A 23,663-nucleotide genomic window follows, 5' to 3' on the forward strand; every position below is an offset into this window, starting at 1 on the left:
TTTTAATGAGAAAATAATTGTATACTTGCATCGAATGCCTCACAACCACTATAAAACCGAAGCAGGATAATAACATTTAAGTGGTTAACATACAGGAGATCCAGATACAGAGCATAATTTTCAAAACACAGTATTGCTGCTTTTTTCCCCTTCCACCAAAAACAAGAAAAAGTCATTCGGGTAAAGAGCAACACAAAACCAAAATTGGCAGCTCACTCACTGAATGCTTAAAATTCAGGAAATTGGTTTGTCACTAAAACTGGATAATTCACCATCTCTAAACACTTAGGCTATTTTTTTTTTCAATACATAGTTTAATTACATCCATTCTTTAGTTGGAAAAAATGTTTTTTTGTCTTCAGAGACAAGTCAACACTGTTTTAGTGTTGTTACACTTTATATATGTGTGTGTGTGTTGTGTATATATGTGGACACTGATCTATATACTGCTTATATGTCATTGTCTAGGGTGGGCAGCATGCACAGGTGTAAAGAGACCAGGAAATTGCATTGTGTCATCTGAGTAGAACACAGCCTGGCCTCCTGCCACTGACAGACCCTGTTTTCATAATTTCTGGATGAGAAAGCCAAGGCATGTCAGTAGTTAATCAGTTCCGGAGGAAAGTGAACATCTATAAACACTTCGGAATGGAATACTTTCAGGAAAGCTTTTAAAATCTACAGAATCTAAACATTTGTTCTAGCTGAGACTAACAAGCTTGCGTGCTGTTTGGGGGCGGGGACGAGCATCAGAGGCCAAGTTTTTCACGAGCCTCTTCCTCTTGACGGATTCGGCAGGAATGACTTTCCTCCAGGGGTCTGTTGCAATTTCACAAAGTTAAAGGGGTTCATTTGGGATCCCAGAGCCTAGCACAGTGCTATGTACAAAGCAGTGGCCCAATGTGTCTGGAATGAATAAAAAACTCAAGAGCACAAAGGAAATCTGGCTCTTCCAAGGGAACTGTAATTTACATTTTAATAGCATCGTGAGTGGAGCAAGGAAATAGACAGCAGTCATCGGAAGGCAACAGAGGGAAACAAGCAAATGTCAGGGATGTAGGAGCCACAGTTAAACAGCTTTGTGACTGTGGGAGGGTCATGGAAACTCTGCATTTGTTGCCTTATCTACACACGGAGCATGGACCAAAGGACCCAGCTCTGCAACTCTATGCAATAACTACTTCTGGTTCAATCAACTGTAGTCGAAGACCAATTTGTCTGCCTCTAAAGCGATTCCATGAATTGTGTGGCCTCCTTCAGCTGCAAATTCTCTTCTCAAATGCAAGTTTAAGGTGGGTACATGGTTTCCTTCAAAACTGAACAAAAAACAGCTAAGTCCTGAGGACTGTATCCTCTTATGAAAGATGGGGAGGTTCGTCTACATCATGTTTACGGTCCCTGCGAGATCCAGAGTCAGCCCAGAAAACATGAAGTGGTTTTCATTTTTTGTCCCATAGAACCACTCTACTCTCCAGCCATCTTAGCTGCCACTGTGCCCAGGGCCACGCGAAGCCGCTGCCCCATCTGTTTTTATTTACGTGCCTGCCTGGGGGGCACTGGAAATCCTCAGGCAAAGCATCCTTCCTGGGCGCTCCCATTTCACCTGCCAGGACTTCTAATCTAGCACAGATCTCATTTTCCTGGGAATGTCTGCCTTCAGGACAGACTCCTCCATTTGAAAATGAATTCCTTGCATCAGGGATCTTATTTGTTTTGTGTTCCCAATGGCTAGCACATTCAACAATGTTGAATATTCATTCAGAAGAATGAACGGTATAAAGATGGCGCCAACCGCCCATCTGGAGAATTTGGCTTCAGACTGCAGGTTGCCCTTGGCAGTTTTAAAGGATCCTTGTAAGTTATCAGCCAGTTCCATTTTTACTTTGTGCCCACCACTTGTCTGTGAATAAACTTTCCCCTAAAGTCAACACTAGTCTAATAAAAGAAGCAAAGATAATGTGCATAACATCTACATAAAAATTTTGTGGAATTGCTACTTGTCAGAATAACATATTAGAGTTTATGACATAACAATATAAAAACAAAAACGAATTTTAGTGAGGTCTGAATAATTATTGCTTTTTAAAAAACCATCGTTTTAAAACAAAAGGAAAAGAAAAAGAAGGCTGGTCACTTTTTTTCTCATGGCCAGAATTAAAAATTTTCTCATCCAGAAATTTAGGGCGTCCAATTATGGAATACCCTTATTGTATTGCTTTAAATGACAGAGAGTAAAGCTGGCATCCTCTATAGTATACTAAGCATGAATACAAAACATGAGAATAAATATGATACTTTCCTAAGTGTCAAATTACAAAACTGCTCAAAACTCTGCAATTGTGACTCATGCAAATACCATGTTAGGTCAATTTAATATTACAAATACTGCATCAGTTCGGTGCCTCTATATCCCTTTTCATAAAAAAGAAATTCTCACTCGCTCCTGACGCTGACAAACAGCTTTGGAGGAAATAACTGTACACCTTTGTCCCATGATCATTCTGGAATTTTAAGCCTCACACACACATCCTTACTCATGAGCATACACACTCTACACAAACACACAAAGGCATGCGCGCACACAGACACACACACACACACCATTTTTAGGATTTGTAGCTGATTCCGAGCCTGCACTTAAATTTCTATCTTTTTCTCCATATCATCCTGGAAAACTGGTTGTTCAGCAAAAATAATCTCTTACTTCCTAATTTTCCCACTCTTTCTTCCTCCCTTCTTTTCTCCCTACCTTCACGATCTTTCTTTAATTTTTCATTTCTTATTGATCCAAAATAAGCTATCAATCTTCCTACCACCACTAAGTCCACTTTATAATATAAAATATAGTTATAAACACCTTTTTATTTCTTGTCATCTACCTCTCTAAGGCAGTTTGCCCTTTTTCAATTATTGCCATTCGAAAAATACCCCTACCATCTTGAATCCAGCTGTTCAAAGTGTACAGGTTTTATATATGTATATATTCCCCCAGCCCCTCATAAAAATAGTTGTTGCCCACTAAATATAGTTTTCATAGGAAGAAACATAATTGTGAAAATGTGTTCTCATAAACCGCAGATCAGTCAATATTATAAGCAGATGAGAGATCCTAAAGCTAAAATAATCCATTTGGTTTGGCTTTCTCTCCCTTTCTCAACCTCCTAATGTAGAATAGATTGTGTTTGCAACGTGAAGAGATATTGTCTTAAAAACACGGATTTTATGTATTGCCATCATTAGTTGTTCCCAATTAAAAACAATTACATGTAAGAGAAATGGAATCATAATTGCCTCTTCTGGGCAAATATAGAGAGAAACATTATTCATTTTATGGCTGCTGGAGAAAATGGAGTTAACCCCACACCTCTGATGCTGTGAGCGATGGGTGGGAAACGGGTGCAGAGAAATATCCTATGCCATGTAGATTGCACCAGCTTGGGCTGCACTGCGCTCTAAATGGCCCCATCACCACGGTTTTTCCTCACCATCCGGAGAGGCTGGTCTCAGTTCTGCCTGCAGCAACCATGTTGATTTGCTTGTAACTTTGTCCTTTTGGATCAATTCGTGGATTGGTCCAAATCCAGGTGATTTTTGAGTCACAACAAATCTTTTCTCTGTTGACTCCTGGGTGTTAGAGTTTGATGGGTGGAATTCTTTCTCACTTTATGTTTCATCATTGTATATTGCAGCTTCTGGTCTACATAAGGATTGCTGAGTTTGTTTGCACTTTAATAAATATTCCATTAAAATGCTTTGATGTGTTGACTGCTTGGTTTCTTGGTAACCCAAGCACCAGTGAAGCTTCCTGGGTGGAAGGAAGTTTATTATTCATTGTCCTCTTTCTCCTGGTTGGCATAGATCCCCGCCTCCCAGCGCAAGGCCAGCATGCTCTTTCTTCGATTAACCCTTGTGGCCTCAAGGACCTGGAGAGAGAAGGGAAAAAATTACACAGAGTTCATAGATGTTAATTATGTACACAAACCAACTTCTCCATATCTTTCCTGCTTTCTCTCTCTCAACAGCCTCTAATGAGGGGAAAGTAACAGAGTCTGGTATTGGTGGGAGGTAGGAGAGACACGGAAGAAAAAAGCGGTGGGAGGTTCTGGGTAGGCATTCATCTCATAGCCAAAGTTCATTTGCTTTTTGACCCACAGTTTTCAATATAGATAGACTTAATTTTCCTGAAATGTTTTGCAAGTTTCTTTGAACTAGATTTGACTCTGCATCAAATTTTTAGATAACAAAGCAGATCTCTACATGCTATACATCAGCACTGTCTGATGGAAATGTTCGGTATCTGTGCCATCCAATATGGTAGCCACTAGCCACATGTGGCTACTGACCATTTCGAATAGGGCTAGCGTGGCTGATAAAGTAAGTATTTAATTCTAATTAAAATATCCTAACGGAACTAATGACTACCATACTGGACAGCATAGCTACAGACTGTCTTAGTCACTTCATAAACAAGCAGACCAGAATATGATTCCAAACAATTGAACCAGTGCGGATTCAATCCATCAAGCTTTGTGGAGCTACACAAGTGATGATCATACTTATATCATGAAAGTCTACTTTGGTGTAATTAAATTTCAAAGAGGCATTAAGTGAAAAAGAAAATAGCTTCTCAGGCCAATTAAAAGCAATCTGAGCATTTTGATGCAACTTCAGGGCCATAGATGCTAATAAATGAAATGAAAGGTAACGATATCAAGGACAAGTAGGCTCACCACCATCAGGGTAGGGCCTCCCGCCCTCTGGCTCACTAGAACATTCTGTGGACTCCTGAGGGGTAACTTCAGCCAATCTGTTCCAGCTTTAGTTTGATCAAGATGAGATCCAGATGAATGACATTTAGGTTGCCACCATATGAGAAATGGCTCAATTTCATGACACTCCACCAAACACAAGCTCATGCATGCCAGCCAATTAAATTACTGTGGCATTAATGTTAGAATGTGCAATTTCTGACTTTAAAGAAAAGTCCAGCAGAGCCAACACTGGTTGATTATCCAAATTGCAACGAAGACTTTGCTTATTCTAAGAATAATTATTTTGGCAAGAGACAGTGATGCTGGCAACTCCAGAGAAGCAAAGAGATGCAGGTTACAGGCAGCAGTGGGATAAGCAAATTCTGGGTAGATTAAAGGTCTGGGGGTCCATCTGGACCTGCTTCTCTGCACCTCTGACAAATGACTGGACGTCCCAGAGCTTCAGGGTGCTTTCCTCTGCGAAGCCTTCCCCAGTCCTCCCAGCAGGGACAGCTGGACCTGACATGTAGGACACAGTCATGTCTCCTGAATGGATGCTCATTGTTAAGCACATAAGGCATGTCATAAAGTGCTTTGTGTGTAAGCATACCATGGTCACTTACTTAACATCTAAGATTAAGAAATCAGTAGGTGAAAAGCATGCTTCCAAATCTGGGATAGTTAAATAGAAGATTCTTCTGGCCAATGCATGGTAACATGGCCCTGAGACAGTGCTGGACTGGAATTGAAAGACCTGAGCTTTATTTCCAGTTCTGTCCCTGGAACATGTTGCAGTTGTTCAAGGCATCTTGTGTCTCAACTTTCTTTATCTGTAAAATGGACACAGCACTTGCCCGACTTCCCAGGCCTTCTCAGGAGGCAGTGCAGACTCTGAAGGCCAGGCAGATCTAGGTTCAAATCCCAATGACTATGTGATCTTGGGAAAGTTTACCCCTGTGCCTCAGTTTCCTTATACGTTGAATGGGAATAATAAAAACTACAGTACAGAGTTGGCCTGAGGAATAAATGAGGCAATGTATGTAAGGCATTTAGCACAGTTCCCAGTGCATAGTAAGTTCTCAAACAATAATTATTTCTATCATCGTGTGAAGGGGCTTTATAAACTATGAAGTGGTATTCAAACAGAAGGCATTTTTATAAAGAGCTCTATATTGTGTAAAATGGTCCTCTGTTCGTCTTGCAGATTGCAAATACAAACTGAAAGGTTTACATAAAAACCAAAAACAAATCTAAGGTTCTGAGAAAAATAGTCCCCATCCTTTTTGGATGTTCTTTGTCTCGTTATTTAGGCACTATTTTAATTCTCAATCATCTTGAGCAAATTAGTTGACTGTGTTCTTCAGGAACCCATGTTACAATCCATCTATCCATCCATCTTATAGATATTTACTTGGTTCCTACCAAGTGTCAGGCACAGTACTTCACGTTGAGGATAGAACAGTCTCTTTCCTCATGGGGCTTAGTCACAAAAAACATCATGGGCAGAAAAATAATATTTATAATTATGTTCACATTTAGCACAGCTTGGGTTTGAACATCTACTTGTTGCCGCCCAAATAATTCATGATCCTGAATTTCTGATGTAATCGAAAGCCCCTACTAATGGCACAGACAAGAAAATAAATGGTTCACTATTAAAATAGCCAGTGACCTTGCTATACAGTTGTCTTTGGGTTCACAAGGCTTATGATCTAGGACTGGCTCAGGGGTGAAGTCATCCTACAACTGCCGTTTTGAAGATTCAAAAGCCAAGCCCTCGGGGAAGGTATTTGAATGAGCATTTGCTCCATAATGAATTCAGAGTATTCTGTGTGTATGTGTGTATGTCTATAAATCTCTTGCAAATCTAGCTCCTGCTACGTTTATTACTGTGTATGAACTTTATTTCCTAAAGTCCATTCCTTTCCTTTCTGGGCAACAAAATCACTTGCCTCTGGGGTTCTAATAATAATAAACACTTACATCACACGTACCATGAACCGTTACTGTTTTAATCCTCACTGCTGTTCTGTGGGATTCAACCTATAATTACTCCCATTTCACATATGAAGAAACTGAAGTGCAGGGAGATTAAGTCACTTCATCAACATTACTCAGTTAACAGGAGGAAAAGCTAAGATTTGAACCCAGAACTCTGGGTGCCGAGTCACTGCCCCAGGCCACCATGCTACACTGCTGCTAAGGGACGGTAAGGAGTTTGGAAGAAGCAGCATCAGAAAGAACAATAAACACTCTCTGTAGAAACGGAGAGAGGAAAACATAAAAAATAATAAGTGATAGAAAGAGCTGATTTAAGATTTTCTCATTTTCAAAAATTAATTCAGATTTAAGTCTGGTGGGGACAAAAAAATCAATTCTCTTTGAACATACCTCTAATATTAATTTTCTCTCTCTAATGCTTAGAAAATTCAAGTGAATTGCTTAACTCTGATTAGCAATCAACACAGACAATTTTATTTTGGGATACGAAACAAAAGACAGATACGTTAAATAATATCAGTTACCCAGTTTACATTAATACTTTATCCCCCAATCTCCTCTTCAATTGAAGATAGACAGGACCTAGCTTTATCTTCCTTGGACATATTTGACCAGATCTGCATTATTCTTAATGATGTTGACTCAAAGGGTATATGGGCTTAAGGCCTAACTCTCAAACTGCCATCCCCTAGATGAGAACCACAGTTAGACTTCAAGGAAGGTACGTGTAATGATATTCTAAATATTCATTTTGTACCTTATGAAAGAAAATTACTGATAATCACCAGCTCACATCTATAGTCAACTAAAATTATTAGGCTAAATAGGAAGTTTTTAAAAATATATTGTGCTACAGGTTAGCACAACCAATTTGAAGAATAATTTGCACTATGTGGTGAATGTGAGAATATATAAGCCCCGTAAACAGTACTTAGACTCATATAGAGAGAAATTTTTCCACAGGTACACAAAGAGATATGTATAACAACATTCAGTGACACACTGTCTGTAATGGAGGAAAAAAAAAAAAAGGAAACAACCTACATTTACATTTCTATCCTTAGGAGGATGAATAAATAGTGATATATTCATTCAATGGAATACTATACAGCAGTTATAATGAATGAACTAGAGCCATAAGTATCAATATGGACACATCTAAAAACAATGCCCACAGAATAAAGGAAGGAGTAGAGGATACCACAACATATCATTTATGGAAAGTTCCAGAACATGCAAAACCATAACATATTATTTATGTATATAAACATATGTAGTATAAGTATAGAAACATGCATGACAATGATGAACACCAAATTCAAGAATAGTTACCTCTCGGGAAAGAGAGAAATGGGAACTTGGAGAAGCAACAAGAGGGCTTGAGTGTATCTGCAATATTAATTTCTTTTTAAAATATTAAGCAAATATTACAAAATGATAAGAATGGACAAAGCTGAATACCTGGGCTTTATTATTAATTATGTCACATCATTTCGAACATTTGAATGCCAACTCCACGACATCGGGGACTTTGTTTGGTTGACTGCTGTATTCTCGGAAGCTAGAAAAGTGCCCCATGCTTAGTAAGTCCTCAATAAATTGTTAACTGAATGAATGAATGAATGATTGTCTCTACAATTCTGTGTATTTGAAATAACTCTTTTAAAATAAAAATAATACAATGCTATAGAAATAAAAAACAGGAAAAACATTGTGCTTTCTCATAGCAAAAAAATAAAAAATATGAAAAAAATGGGGAAAAATGAAAAATATTGTGCTTTTTCATAGCACGAGTTTGTCAAATCTGTGTAAAAGGAAGTTGTAGGGGAAAGAAAGAGACTTTGGGAAACTCAACGCTTAAAGAAGCTTCCAAAACAAAAATACAAGTTTAAAGACTGGGGGGTAGGGGGAGTGAGATGGTTCACAGTTGGAATAACTTATCCCAAAGCTATGGAATGGAGCTTTCTGGATTTGTGTTGAGGTAGACTAGGAACTGTGCAGAATCAACAGCTCAGTCCTCCTGAGCTGCACTGTTTCCTAACCAGATCAAAGTATATCTGCTATCAGAGCCCGAAGAAAGGGAAAAAATCCAAATAGCCCATTGGTTGTGCCCTCTAGTCCAAACATCTTCCAGATCCATGAGCAGGGCAAGGTCTTCTCCAACCCCACCACACAGCACAGCAAAGCACAGCAGTGTGAATCATTGGTGCGTGTACTCCAACGTTTGGAGGCAGTCTCCCAGTTCAGAAAAGGCAGGAAGAAATCAATATGCAGACAAGCTGCTTTCTTGCCCTTCTCATTCACCCCACCAGGAAACGGCAAACCACGCCAGCATGCACCTGGGTCAGGCATGCAGGAAGACCAACACAAACAAACTGAAAAGTACCTCGGAAGTCACCTTGCAAGACAGTAACTTAGAGGTGTACTGGCAGAGAGGGAAAAGACCAGGGTTAGTGCACGGCCGAGACACACTCACAGAAAACCCCCCAGCTGGGAATCGGCACCACGCCGAGGGCAGACAGGAGGGGAGGTAACACCAGGAGACCATTACACACCCACGCCAAGACGGGCTTCATCTGATATTAGTTTATTTAAAAGTCTGTATCTTTTGGAGCAAGTAGATACTCTATTATTCCTTAATAAAAATATCAGATAAGCCATACTTTTGTTAATTCAAGATTTGTTGCTTCCATTTTCTGCACTTTGAATTAACAAGATTCTCTCCCCAACCTCCCGGCACCAAGAAACCCTTTAGGAAACTATGATTCATCAGTTCCTCATGAGTTGCATTACTGACCAGAGAACAGGCCGAGATAAGGGGACATTTCCACAGAAGATAACATTTCCAGATAAGAGAAACCCACAATGAGAGCAGGACTGCTGCATCCTGGTGTGCAGTGTGTGCACTGCACAAAAGCCTGAGGGTGAGGGGATCAACGGGGTTGAAGTTCAGTCCCCCTACTCCACTCACCACCTGTGTGGCTTGTGCAAGGTCGCATCCTCACAGAGTTTTGAAAAAGGGTGCCTTTTTCTAATTCTCACAAGGGCCCTAAATAGACTGGTTAACAGCGTAGGGTAAGGGAGAAAGCTTGGGGATAGCAACCCTCCTATGCAAAAATTGGCCAAGGAGTCCATTAGTAAATGGGGCCTGGCTGAAGCCTCGAGCATGGAGACACTCGCTGGTGACCAAGCCATGCACAACAAGGCTGCCAGCCCCGGTGGGTGAAGACTGTCGCTACTGAAGGAGCACTCTGTTCAAAGTCTGAGCTGGTAACAAGGATGGCCATCTGGGGATGGGATAACTTTTTGAGAAAAGGGGCTTTTTCCAGTTCCTTGTTATTGATTTTTTCACCAACTGCAAAATGAGCAGAACGCCCACAGATGACTTGATATCACGGATACAGTGACTCCTGGGTAGATGTTCTGAGAGAGATCCATGAGTTAATTTTCCACCTGTCATTCTCTGGGCCCTCACCTTGTTTCCAACAGGAGGAAGGGACAGCTCAGGAACATGAAAAAGACCACCAAATGCTGCAGTTTCCCCCACACCACCCACCCCCTGGCAGGGATCCACAAGCCAGAGACCTCCCTGCCTGTCCTGAATATGATTTTTTATGAAGTGGGAAAATTTAAGGGCCCCGAGCTGGGGACAGGACTCTAAGACCATCGCTGCTCTGGGGTGGGGGATGCTGTACCTGTTTTTCTTGGGTAGGTTGACAAAAGTTACTCATCATTTGGCTTCTCCATCTTTCTCTTTCTTCTGTCCTTCACACCCATTAATATCACTGTGTCTAATGTATGACTACGCACACATGCCAATTACTCTGTTTTGTTTTTAAGTCTGCCTTCTCCTTAGGAAGCACAGAAAATAAGAATTAATTTCATTTGGTTCAGAAAGAGCTTGCTACTTTCCATGGGCAAACACATGGTTTGGACCTGATCATGTGTGAGGGACTCCTAAATGCTGCCAAGTGACTTTTTAGAAGGAATATTGGCAGGTGGAGGTGCCACGGTGACAGCAGACCCAGGTGAGCCACGTGAAGCTCTTAAAGGGTGGCGAATCTAAGAACCTAATCTACTCCCAATTTGCCCTGGGAATAGAGCATGTGAATGGAGCCAGGAGAACAGAACTACCAGCTTCTGGGGCAGGGGAGCCAGTTACAGAACTCAAGCATTAAGTAATCCATCTGTTCCCTGTTGTCATCCTTCTGATAAAAGAAACAACTAGAGAAGGGACCACGGATCAGCCAAGAAAAAAATGAAGGCCTGTTCATTTCTACAGGTAAACTTCACCATATTCTCCAGTGATTGATGCACATATAATAGAAAGATCTCCTGAATCGAAAGAGCTAAGAGGTGGGGTAATAGGGGGCTCTGAAATAAAATGAAATTGATCATCTGCCTGATGATCATATATTTGCTTTAGAAGCAATCTGAGTACATTTTTGCAGATTGGGGTCTTAAAAGAGGATCTAGTGGATTGGATAGATTTTGCTCTGTTCCTAAAAATTTGCAACGGCAATGAACTTGGTACTCTTGTAATATGAATAACAGTACAAAACTGGCCTTGAATCCGACATCTGGGGATATTAACAGCTTGATTAGTTAGTAGGTTTCTTCCTTCCAAAATGTTTTATTTACTTGAGAAAAATGGAGATTGGAAGCTGCCACTTCATTGCGTAAGTGAAGGGCTGATTCTAAGCAGCTTCCTTAATACAAAGGGGGAATCCAGCCTGGTTGGATGAGGGTCAGAGTTTGGCAAAGGAGGCTTCCAGCCTCTGCCTGTGAAATGAGTAAGAGTGGGCCCTTCACTTCTGTGTGTAGTATTTTCCTCTATCATCTGCACTTCAATACAAAAGGCATACACAAGCGATATGTAGAGTGTGTTTTGAAAACGCTCGCGTGGGTCACATGCAAAGTGGTTACGTTGGTCCTTCCCCCTCCACGCCAGCATGCGAGAGGTCCACTCAGCTAACTTCACTGCAGCTGCTGCCATACGGTGTGGAATCATTGGAGGAAAGAAACAAGCCACGTAGCGCACGAAGCTTCAAAATGGTCACAGCCTCCAGAAAATACCCAAAGTGGTAAACTCCATATTTTCAGTGGGGCTGCAAAGAAGGGCTGGCTAAAGTGACTGAGTGGGCAGAAGAAAAAGGCCTGTGGGCTCAGGGAAGGAGCCTCAGCTGTGGAAATGTCTGCAGCAGCCACCAAGGGCTGGGCCTCATCCCACTGTGCAATACAGGGATTAGCCCAGAAACGCTCCAGCCTGACACATAGCTGTGTCAGTATTCCAAGCAGCTTAGGTATAAACCCAGGAGAGAGCCTGGGAGGCGCCAAGCGAGTCTTCAGGATGCTATCGACGTGTTGGCTTTCGTGCTTTCTTTACCACTAAATATTTTGAAAGCAATCCTCAGTATCTGGCTTCAACTCCAGAAATCCTTTATCTTAGCCAACCAGGATGTGAAAGGCAGTAAGTCAGCATGGAATTCCTACTGCGAGCCTTGCAGCATTCAAGTTTAAGGTGATCAAATAATTTATCATCCAAACTGGGGCACTTTTAAGAGTGAAAGGGGATGCTATTAATAATTACACTAGGACAACAGCCATCAACCAGGACTGACCCAGGAAACCTGGTGGTATCCTCAACAGACCCAAGCTATTTGTGACCTAAGTGTAACTGGGGGGGAGAAGAAGAGACCGAGGCCAGCAGACTCCTAGGAGGTTGGCATGGACCTGAGGCTGATCCCCAGGCTCCTTCCTGGCTGTGGAGGTGGTGTGAAACAACGGCTCTTAAGTCTCTTACTGGAGAAAGAAACCACAGAGCAAATGACTTCCTTCACCGTTAACGTGCACGTCACATGCAAAGTTATCTGGGTTGAGGGTAGCGGGGTAGCCCTGTGGTTTTTAACTGTCATTTTAACTGGCTCTCTCCTGCCAAACTGTAACAGCCCCAAATGCACTTAGCCTTTTGAGCACTGTGTAACATGGAAAGGGAGTGCCCAGAGCAGACGCTGAAGGAATAGCATTGAAACGGCTCTCTAGAGAAATCAAATCTCTACAGAGCAGGCCAGCGATGGCAGAAATCAGCTCCCTGGTGCCTGGGGATGATTTCAGGGTGTTGACATCCTTCTTTCCCTGCTCTCCTTGCATATTGTCTTTCTACAAATCAATCGTCTCACGCACTAGCCTTGTCAGTGGGCTCAGATACTTGGCAGCAAAAGGACTTGCTCCTTGCGTGATCCACATTTTTGAGAAAGAAAGCAAAAACCCAAACCCGACTCCAGGCATGTTAAACCACACATTTGAAAATTGGTCTTGGAACCACGATGCTGGTCAGACAACCTCATACACATTGTGCCAGCACTGGAATATCGTCCGCCACACTCACGTTCGCCCTCGAAGAAGTGAAAGAGGAAAGGAGGAGAAACTTACACTACTATCATCCATTCTCTCGCGCCTTTTAGATTTGTGTGTCTCATAGTCTTCCATGAGGGTCTGCATCAGATTCTTGGGCCGCTGGGATCCGGCAGCCTCTTCGGGGGCTAAGTCAGGCTGCGAGCTGGGGCCTTCAGGTGTGGGGGATGGAGGAGGTTTGACTTTCTCTATTTTCCCTGAAACAACACGAAGAGAACACCCTTTCTAAGCTTGTCTGCTCATGACTGCTTTCAGAAAGAAGAGAAAACCGGCAAAAAACAACCTCTGACATAGAGAGTGGTACCAGACGATGGTTAAGTGCAGGTCATTTTATTACAAAGATCAAAGCACTTAAGGATAACGTCACAAACCCATCCAACGGAAACCTCAAGAACACCAGTGCTAAGTCAGTTAGACCAAAGAGGCCTGTCAGGCACTTTGCAAATGTATCAGACAGACAGACAGACAGATAGACACTGACTCCAGCTGTTTAGGGGACATGTATTCTATTACAGATCACAGAATTAGACTGTCAAGAGGTGGCAGCACCTTCAAGCCTTAGAGACCCACTTCTTACAGATGAGGAAAATTGAGGCTCTGCAAACAGAAGGCTGTGCTGGGGTCACTGGGAGCCGGCGACGGTACCCAGCTCTCCCGGTTTCCTCATCAGGTTCTTTCTTCTATATCAGAGGCCACCCGTCGTCAGCTGGCCGGCCCAGGCTTTTTGCATGGACAGCACAGTGCTGTCAAACCTGTGAATGAGAGCTGGGCTTCTTCTGGCCAGGTCACCCAGTCTTACGCTGGCCAGCATCATTCTTTACCTTACCTGCCAGGGTCCTAAAAGCATTTGGGTTTGAGACCCCCAGACTTGAGACCCTCAGACTTTAAGGAATGAACGCCAATAAAGGCAGCTTCAGATTTGTAGAAAATGTGTGCACCAGAACTGGGAAAAGCCAGATTGGAGCTTTTGAAACGGCTTATAGTAATTCTCAGGATAAGGAGATTAGGTCAATGATGATGAGGGTGTGGTGACTCTGAGCACTTTCGCTGAGATCGCCTGCATCCCTCGCTCTTGGGAAATGCCTGGCCCGACCTTCTGGCCCATCAAGGGGTGGGTTTTATTCCCTGAGAGCCCCAAACACACCTCTGAGAAGTACCTTTGGGTGCAACAGCCATGATTTTTCCAGCTATGCCCTTTGTGGGAGACAGAGGGTCTGCGAACAGGGAATGTGGAAAAACACACACAATAAATGGGACCATTCAAGTCCAAAAGTTTAGAAACTGCCAAGGGGAGATTAAAGGCCCATCTGACCCCTCCCAGTCCCAAGCTGAAGGAGACTCATCTTTCTTTGTCTTACTCCCCAGACTTCTAACTTGGCAACTGCCCAAAGGAGCTGGAATCACAAGGGAAGCCTGGGGTCTGTGACTCTGTGTAGGCTGCTATAGCCCTTTTCTGGGTACAGCTCCTTCTGATGGGAGCTGGACATCCCCCTACAGTTCAGGAAACCCAAATTTCAATTCCTGCTCGTCCACGAACTAGCTGCGTGGTTGACTAGAGACAATCATTCAATGTTCCCACTTTAATCCCGGGCTGGTCACTTACATTCACCAAGCTTCAATTTCCCCAGCTAGAAAATGAGAATTTTGAAAGAAGCTGTCTTTGAGGTCTCTTCTAACTCAAACATTTTGCTATTTTATCAAATGCATTTGGCAAGAAGGTCAACCCCTTTTTTTTTGTGAGGAGATCAGCCCTGAGCTAACATCTGCCCATCCTCCTCTTTTTTCGCTGAGGAAGACTGGCCCTGGGCTGACATCCGTGCCCATCTTCCTCCACTTTATATGGGACGCCGCCACAGCATGGCCTGACAAGCAGTGCGTCGGTGCGCGCCCGAGATCCGAACCGGCAAACCCCAGGCCACCGCAGCGGAGCGCGCGCACTTAACCGCTTGCACCACCGGGCCGGCCCCAAGAAGATCAACCCTTTTTGATTAAATAAAAAAAAAAAAGCATATGGCCATTACGTTTGGCAATTAGGTGGGAAGCGGTTTTTAATACACAGAACAGGGCACTCCATCTGCAAGAGCCACCATTGCATTAGTAACTTAGTGAAACTCATTGCCTTGACCTAAATTACCCAAATCATTAAAAAAAAAGTCTTTTGATATTAACAGTAAAGTAATAAATATTTCAAAGTCCCCATATTCACTAGAAATAGTTTCTATTTTTTCTTATGGAAATTAGGGAATGATATAATGACTCCTAGACACCCATCAACTATATTAAACATTTATCAAGATTTGACCACATCTGCTTCACCCATCCATCTGTTCTTCTTCCCTCCCTCCCTTCCTTCCTTCTTAATACTGAAATATTTTAAAGCAATCCCAGACCTCAAGTAATATCGCCTCCGCATACTTTTTTTTTTTTTAATTTTATTTATTTTTCCCCCAAAGCCCCAGTAGATAGTTGTATGTCATAGCTGCACATCCTTCTAGTTGCTGTATGTGGGACGCGGCCTCAGCATGACCGGAGAAGCGGTGCGTCGGTACGCGCCCGGGATCCGAACCCGGGCCACCAGCAGCAGATTGCGCGCACTTAACCGCTAAGCCACGGGGCCGGCCCCGACCTCTGCATACTTATCTCCAAAAATTTGGATTGACTTTTTAAATGAAGGTTTGAGAAACAAGATAGCACAGTGGGGGCCATGCAAGCCCTGGAGCCAGCCTGCTTGGGTTTGAAACTACTTAGCAGCCAGACAACCTTGGGCAAGTTACTTACTGGTTTTCTACCTCAGTTTCCTCATCTGCAAAATGGGTATGATGATAGAGATAGCCACATAATACAGTCAATATAAGCACTAAGTTAATATTTATAAAGTTAATATTTAAAACTGCAAGCATCCAATGAATCTAGTTACTATTTATTTTTATAGTAATAACAAGCACATTTGTATGGCATTTCATTTATAGGCTTCGTGTCATTTGATCCTTACAACAATCCTGGGATATAGTCAGGGTGGATGTCACAACATCTGTGAACAGCTTAGACCATGGAGGCTCAGGTGCTAATGCTAGCTCAAGTTACATTAGCTAGTAATAATCAGAGTTAGGTCTGGTCTAGAACCCAAATTGGGTTGACTACAGCTAAATTACATGATGGGATGGATGCTGAAGCAGAACTTTAAAGAGGGCAAAGGGTTACTACAGAGAAGTGGTCAATCATTAAACATGGAAGACACTTCCTGCATGTTTCTTATTATTCCAGCAAAATGAAACCCATCCCTGGAGCAAGTTGGATGGGATACAGCCACTAGAGGTCATAGGAGTAACAGCAAAGAAAGCCTGGCTTAGCAGGTCTGGAGCAGCTACTTCCACAGAGAAGGAGGCTGAGAGGTCCTTGAGGGAACAGGAGGCTTCAGACAACCAAGCCCACCTCAGAGCCTCAGCAGAAGCTGTCACAGGTCCCCTGAGGAAGGAGACACTGCGCCCCATCCCGGGATTTCTGGCCATCAGTCTGTTGAGGGAATTAAACAGGGAAGGTATCAGGGAAGTCAGCTTGGTCTGGCTTCTCTGCTGGGCCCTGTGATCTCCAATCATCCTCCCCCGGGCTCCCAGTATGGTTCAAACCATGCACTGGAATTCTGTGCACCATCTTAGGAATCACACAGATGGCCAAAAAGCCGGAGAGGGACCTGTTCCACAGCCAACATCTTCCTCAGATGGCCCTGGTTTGCAGCCAATGGTCCTCTCGATTAGGATGGTGGAAAAACTTCTAATGCTCTTCCCCTAGTAGGGTACACTGCAGACATGGCCATTGCTTGGGACTCAGGGATTATTACACGAGTGTGATGCAAATGGTCTGTGCCTCAGGCCTTGGAAGTCATCTCATCCTTGTCTGTGGCCCTGTAAGGCCCCTTGAAATCCCTTGGCCCTGAAGACATATGCCATAAGAATCTCTAAACAGTGATGGCTATTTTTGGTGCTCATTGGCCTGCATCTCACCCAGCACTTCCCCAGTACCCCCAGGTTCCATCCCACTTGCCCCATCAACACTTGCTCTCATATATGTTTATTTCTCTGGTGAGTGGCTGAATAGCTGATGACAGGTGCAAGTGGCCTCTATTTTCAATGATAAACATCCTGCCATCTAGTTCCTCATCTTGGCTGAACACTCTGCAAAATAGCTCTCTGGAAGGACCCCAGTCACTGTCCCCGGAAACACCATGAACAGAGAGTGCCATGCAGACCTCAGGGCAGACCTGTGTTGGTCTTGGCCGAAGGCTGGTACCTGACATTTTCAGAGCAGGAAGCAGGTGCCACGTGAGCTCTGTGACCAACACAGGGAACCAACAGAACAAAGCTAGACTGCAATTCTGAGTGGAGGGTAGAAAACATTTTTGAGTTTATTTCATAAATATGATTTTGTTCCAACTATTCCATCTAGAGTAGTTTTAGCCTTAGCTTTTAAATGTGTTTCAGAGTAAGCAACTTCACTTGGCTGGGATGATTCTAAAGCTGTGTTTCTAAAATTGTGCCCTATTACCTTAGCTTCATAAGATTGTACTGATGCTGCAAACGAAGTCATTGGTCACATAAGCTTGGGTAACACTGGATTAAAGAAAGCTTTAAAAAAGAAAAAGGAGATAGATTTCTTTACCAGAGAACTTTTCTTTACCAGAGAATTTCTAAGGTTTTAGTGTTATACGATTGTGAATCTCTGATTCAGGGATGGGTGTGCAGCATTTCTCAAATTTATTTAACCAGAGACCCTCACTTCATAGAATCCCTATTAAATCTCAAGGAAAACAGTTCAGGAAATACTGTTCTCTAGTGTATACTAGTTAACCAGCTCCCAAGGAACTTTTGGGGACTAGTTGAGCAAATAATTAAGTATGGGCACAAAGCTTATGTACAAGAACTTCCACCATCGTGTTTTTTTATAATTACACACGTGGAAACAGCCAAGATATCTGACGATAGGAGATTGTTCAATTAGTTATGGCTCATTCAGATGATGGAGTATTTATTTAGCCATTGAAAATCATGTTTTAGTCTCTCAAATTTAGAGGAATAAAGTCATGGGAAAATATTCAAAATACATTAAGAGAAAAAGCGAGTTACAAAAGCAGATATATAGCACTTATTTAAGACGCAGGCTCCAAAGTTAGACTGCCTGGCTTCAAATCCTGGTTTACCACTTATTCGCGGTGTGAAAGAAAACAAAAGGGCATGCATGGCACATGGTAAAAAACCAGTTGGTATAAAATGACCAGTCTTGTGGTAGACAGAATAATGGCTTCCACAAGGATGTCTAAGTCCTAATCCCCAAACCTGTGAATATGTTGCCTTATATGGCAAAAGGACTTTGTGGCTGTGATTAAGTTAAGGACTTTGAGATGGGAAGACCATCCTGGGTTACCCACTTGGGCTCAGTGTAATCACAAGGGTCCTTATAAGAGGGAAGCAAGGGGGTCAGAGAAAGAGAGAGATTTAAAGACACTACATTGCTGGCTTTGAAGATGGAGGAAGGGGCTAGGAGCTAAGGAATGCAGGTGGCCTCTAGAATTGAAGAGAAAAGGAAATGGACTCTCCCCTAGAGCCCCTAGAAGGAACACAGCCCTGCTGACACCTTGATTTTAGCTCAGAAAGACGCTATCTTGGTATTCTTGAGCTGCTATAACAAAATACCGTGGACTGTGTGGCTTAAGCAACAAAAATTTATTTTCTCACAGTTCTGGAGGCTGGAAGTCTGAGATCAGGGTGCCAGCATGGTTGGGTTCTGATAAGAACCGCCTTCCTATCTTGTAGATGGCTGCCTCTCGCTGTGTGCTCACATGGCAGAGAGAGATCAGGCTGTTTGGTGTCTTTTCTTCTAAGGGCACTACTCTCATCATGAGGTCCCACCCTCACGACCTCATTTAACCCTAATCACCTCCCAAAGGCCCCATCTCCAAATACCATCACACTGGGAGTTAGGGCTTCAACATATGAATTTTGGGGGGACACAATGTGTCCATAGCTGACACATTGCAGACTTCTGACCTCCAGAATTATAAGATAATAAATTTGTGTTGTTTGAAGCCACTATATTTGTGGTAATTCGTCACAGCGGGGACAATAAACTAATACAACTATAAACCCAATATTATCTTCCATGCCCACGTGTGCACGGAGAAAAACTTGGCAGGTAGTGGTTAAGATTATGAGTTACTTTTATTTTTATCTTTATTTTCCAATTTTTTTATAATAAACACAAATTAATTTTAAAATGTAAAACAAACCAGAAAACTTTTCTTCTAAGCATTATTAGCCACGCTGAGGAAAGGAAATGAAGCTGCCTGCTTTATCCTTTATGGACTAGGCAGATCCACGAGCCTTTCCATCTCACCAGGCGGCACCCACCCAGGGGGCCCGAGGAGCTGACGCCTCCCCAGGGCCTCGGAGAAGCAGGTCTGCAACACTCACAGGGCGTAGCCTTGCGAGGCAGACTAAGGAGCAGAGAGGGCAGCAGAATTTCACTGTGGAATCAGTAAATACTGTCTCCCACCATGAGTAGAAGGGAAAAGGAGGCAATGTGAACTTGTGTTTCCTGTTTATTTATTATAAATAGTTAAACCACTTTCTGGACCAGAGAAAGCCAGGCATGCCTTGGCTGCGCTTCCAGATTTTCCAAGCAAGATAGATTTCCCTTGGGCATCTGTGACAGGCTGTGCGGACAGTGGGAGGCAGAGAGGAAAATCCGAAATTCCCATCCTCCTGCCCAAGCGAACCCGAGCGAGGGCTGCACGTCCTAAGTACACAGCTGTTGCCATCCTTGACAGCCCAAACCCTCCTTCTGTAGGAAGAAGACTAACTTCTAAAAAGGCAAGAATATAGATTCCAAAATTTTAGAAAATTATTTTGGTTAAACATTATGATTTGGTGGTAATTATATTCCATATACATGGTGTCTGAGGTCTTAAAAATCAAAGATCCTTTGTTTCTACATTTCTCAAAAGAAAAGAAAAAGCCATCGCCCACTCTTATTTAAAAACCAAACCGAACAAAGACGCCCACCACATGAGATGCCTTGCCCAGGCCTCCTTCAATGAGCTCCTTTCTTCACGCAGCATTGGGGTGAGGTTGCAACCATCGAAAACGACTCACAAGTCACCAGAAAGAAATGAGCTCAGACTGCATTTTCAATTTCATTTCCTCCCAGTAAAAAGGAAAAAGTATCCTGCCTGTGAGATCCAGAGTGCATGGGCTTGTGTGGTTCCTGCTGTGACCCACACACAAGAGCTGGTCCCTGGTCCTTTCAGCTCCTTCTGTGAAGGCCCCCAGAGGTACTAGAATGTGATGACATGAATCTTCAGGTAATAAGCCTAGCTCAAAAATGAGAAATACCCCTGCCTGGCAAAACAAGTCTGAGAAATTTCCGAATATTATTCCTTCAAGGTAGGTCAAGGGGTTGGATGAGTTGCTGATATTGGGTCATTTCTCTGAACGGAACTAGAAGATGAAAACTCTAGAAGGAAAGAGCTCTGTTTCTCCAGGAGAAGCATAGTTTAAGACCAAAAAAGAAAAAAATTAATTAAAACGGTAAGAATAAAAATCAGGGCAAGTAGCAATTTCCCCACCAAGATCTTCCTGTTAAACACATTTCGACCAACATGGTGAGCTTGGCTGTATGATTACTCCCCAAAAGTAAAGCAAAAGGAAACACTTTTATGGGAATACTTGTAATTTTATTGTCTCCCAATATGCTTAATGATGGACTTTGTTTTTTAAAATCACAGCTGACTATTGAAAACTAATTCTTGAACTCAGATTTTATAAGAGAAACTTTAATTCTAAGGAAGTAAATATGAAAAAATCCCAACTAGGAATAGAAAGCAAATTTATAATGCATGTTCTGCCATTTATGTCAGGGTCACAGTAGGTGACTCATAAGTTATTCTACTAAAGTTTCCTAGACATTTTCATAAAACTTAACAGTAACTGTAATAACAACAACTCGCATTGGGAGCCTTTTGTGTACCAGGCACTGTCTTAACTTATTGATGAGGTTGTTAGCATTTTATTCCCATTTTACTAGTGAGGAAACTGAGGTTTCTAGAGATGAAGTAAGTGGGTCACACAGCTAGCAAGCAGTGGACTCAGGATTTGAATCCAGAGAAGTGACTGTCACATTTAGGCACATAATTACCCTTCACCAGCTTTTTAACATCAGGTATGAATTAATATTTGACTAATGAGAAATAAAAGAGAGACTGGGGTATCAGATGCAGACAAGTTTTGAGAAACCTTTGATGTTTACGTTCAAGGTCATGAGAAATAAAATACGATTACATGAAATATAAAAGTATTCTTTGGTGCTCTAAGGGTCTGTCCTGCACATTTTCCTCACCATCCCTTCTAGTTCCTCCACCCCTTAAGTAGTAGCTTATTCATAAAGATGAAATGGATCTGAAATTCCAGTCTCCTTAAGGAAGGAAGTACACAGCAAGTCACCACAGCTAGTAAGAGACACAGTCATATCCTGCCGTGAACTCCAGCAGTCACGGGGGACCATCCTGCTCCCAGGCCTGGCTTTAATTAGCTCACATTTCTTACCAGGCATAGAGCAGGGATCTTACAAGAATTAGGTCCTTTGATTCATTTTTTCTTTCTCAGCTCAAGACTGCACCTTTCTTTGCATGTGGTTGAGTCTGATTTTTTGGAAGTCGCTCTCCTAACTTGGAGAGTAGAGTAGCCCTGCAGTGGTAAAGGGCAAGTAGCAAGGACACCATGTGCTGTCCCGATATGGCATGAGCAGCCCCGGGAGTCAACCCAGACACCCTGGGTATATCAGGAGACTCAGCACAATTAGCAGTGACAGCAGAATCTGCTACAGGAGGGAATTACACTGCTAGGAAATGTAATGATTTTCTCAAAGTTCTACTTCCCGGAAGCCATGACCATAGGCTTGTCACAGAAGAAAGATGGAGTCTGTATCTTCTCAGGGGTGAGGCTGACAGCTGCCCTTTTCAAATCATTGAAAGGAATATCCAAAAAGAACTTTGAATTCTGTGAAGTTCTAATTTCATTACACACCTTCACCCCTTGCCAAACACTGCTTCAACCTAGCCTTCTCTTACCAATTCCTTCCCAAATGGCATACATTTTTAAAAATGAACACATTTGCTAAGTTCAGATAAAATACGAGGAGGTTCTGATCCAAGGCAGAAGGATCAATCTTAAAGAGCAAAAGAGAACAGCAGAGAGCAGTCACGCTGCTCAATACTACCAGTCAACTAACGTAGTCGGCTTTGGCCCCACTCTGCCAGACATGTTCAGTTAACAGCGTGAACACATATCCCTGCTCATCCTCAAATTAAGAAATTGATTCCTTGCTTGAGTAGCCAGTTCCTTCAAAGCTTTCAGAGAATGAGGCTGTTTCTGGAGTAAATGACTGAGCTTCTTCCTGGGGAATGAACCTTCAGAAAGACCTTGCAAGAGCAGTCAGCCTAGACAGCGGACACCGACTATGCTAGTCCCTCTGCCATCTGCTCAGATCTTTGGACAGCACCAGCAATCTCCTTCTTGTAATTGGTAGCAGCGGAATTAAGTTCTGAAAGCACAAAGGAACGACTTCGGGTCACTAGGGTAGCACGGTCTCATGGCCTCTGGGAGCAAACTCATCCACTCAGGCCATTGGGAGCAGAGGATTCCAGAGCTACAGTGGCTCAAAAAGGAGGGGCAAGAAGGACCCAGAAAAATTCAGGGGTCAGGCCTGAGACTGGGAGAGAGCAGAAGGAGACTGCGCTCAGTCACTGGAGATTGGAGAGGAGAGCTGTTACTACACACCTACCTCATAGACCTCAAGGGCAGAGAAGCAGGTTCAGCAGAGGGTAAAAAACGGTGTAGACGGAATACAGACTTGGGAGTCAAATGAGCCTGGGTTTGAACTTGGCTCTCCCATTTCCTAGCTGAGTGACCTTGGGCAAACTATCTAATCTTTTCTGGGCTCTGGTATTAATTCTTTGAAAAGGGAATAATATTACAGGTCCATGATCCCTTATATACAATTCCAAAATCCAAAAAAAGCTTTGAAAACCAAGATTTTTCCATAACTTATTTGGCAGCAAAACCTGATGTGACCTGGCATAAGGCTCTTCTCAGTCTTTATTTATCCCACTTAATGTAATTAACCCTTCCTAAGTTTTACAGCAGAAATCTAGTTGGATGACAGGTACTGCCCCAGACCCCACTGGGTATGTGAATCAGAAAAATTCTGAATTTATCTGGCCTCCAGTGATTGGATAATTTGTATTACATCTTAGAGGGCTGTTGGGAGGATTAAATGAGAAAATGTGTGTGAAATGACTAGTATAGTAGACAGCTTTAAGGTCTTGTAGCTACCACGATTAGGCTTGTGTCACCAGAGAACGTTCAGGAAACAAGGTAGTAGACACAACCCTCTGTAGGATGTTCCACGTTAAGCTTTAGTACCTTCACACAGCCACTTGGGCCCCTT

General features: G+C 42.8%; 1 protein-coding gene across 6 annotated transcripts in view; it reads right to left on the reverse strand.

Moving 5' to 3' along the window:
- Positions 1-23,663, reverse strand: part of PALM2AKAP2 (PALM2 and AKAP2 fusion) — a 327,255-nt gene continuing 303,592 nt past the window's right edge. For 5 of the 6 annotated variants that reach the window (XM_087419323.1, XM_087419326.1, XM_087419324.1 and 2 more), the window contains 2 exons: positions 13,185-13,363; positions 1-3,923 (listed from right to left, as the gene is read on the reverse strand). In XM_087419323.1, coding sequence (XP_087275449.1) covers positions 3,825-3,923; positions 13,185-13,363 — 278 coding nt within the window. In that variant the 3' untranslated portion in view covers positions 1-3,824. The remainder of the gene's footprint in view (positions 3,924-13,184; positions 13,364-23,663) is intronic. The other variant, XM_087419325.1, reaches the window with a different exon arrangement.

The sequence above is a fragment of the Ceratotherium simum genome, chromosome 29, assembly GCF_057802395.1.
Source record: "Ceratotherium simum simum isolate JZ-2026a chromosome 29, ASM5780239v1, whole genome shotgun sequence".
Lineage (NCBI taxonomy): Eukaryota > Metazoa > Chordata > Mammalia > Perissodactyla > Rhinocerotidae > Ceratotherium > Ceratotherium simum.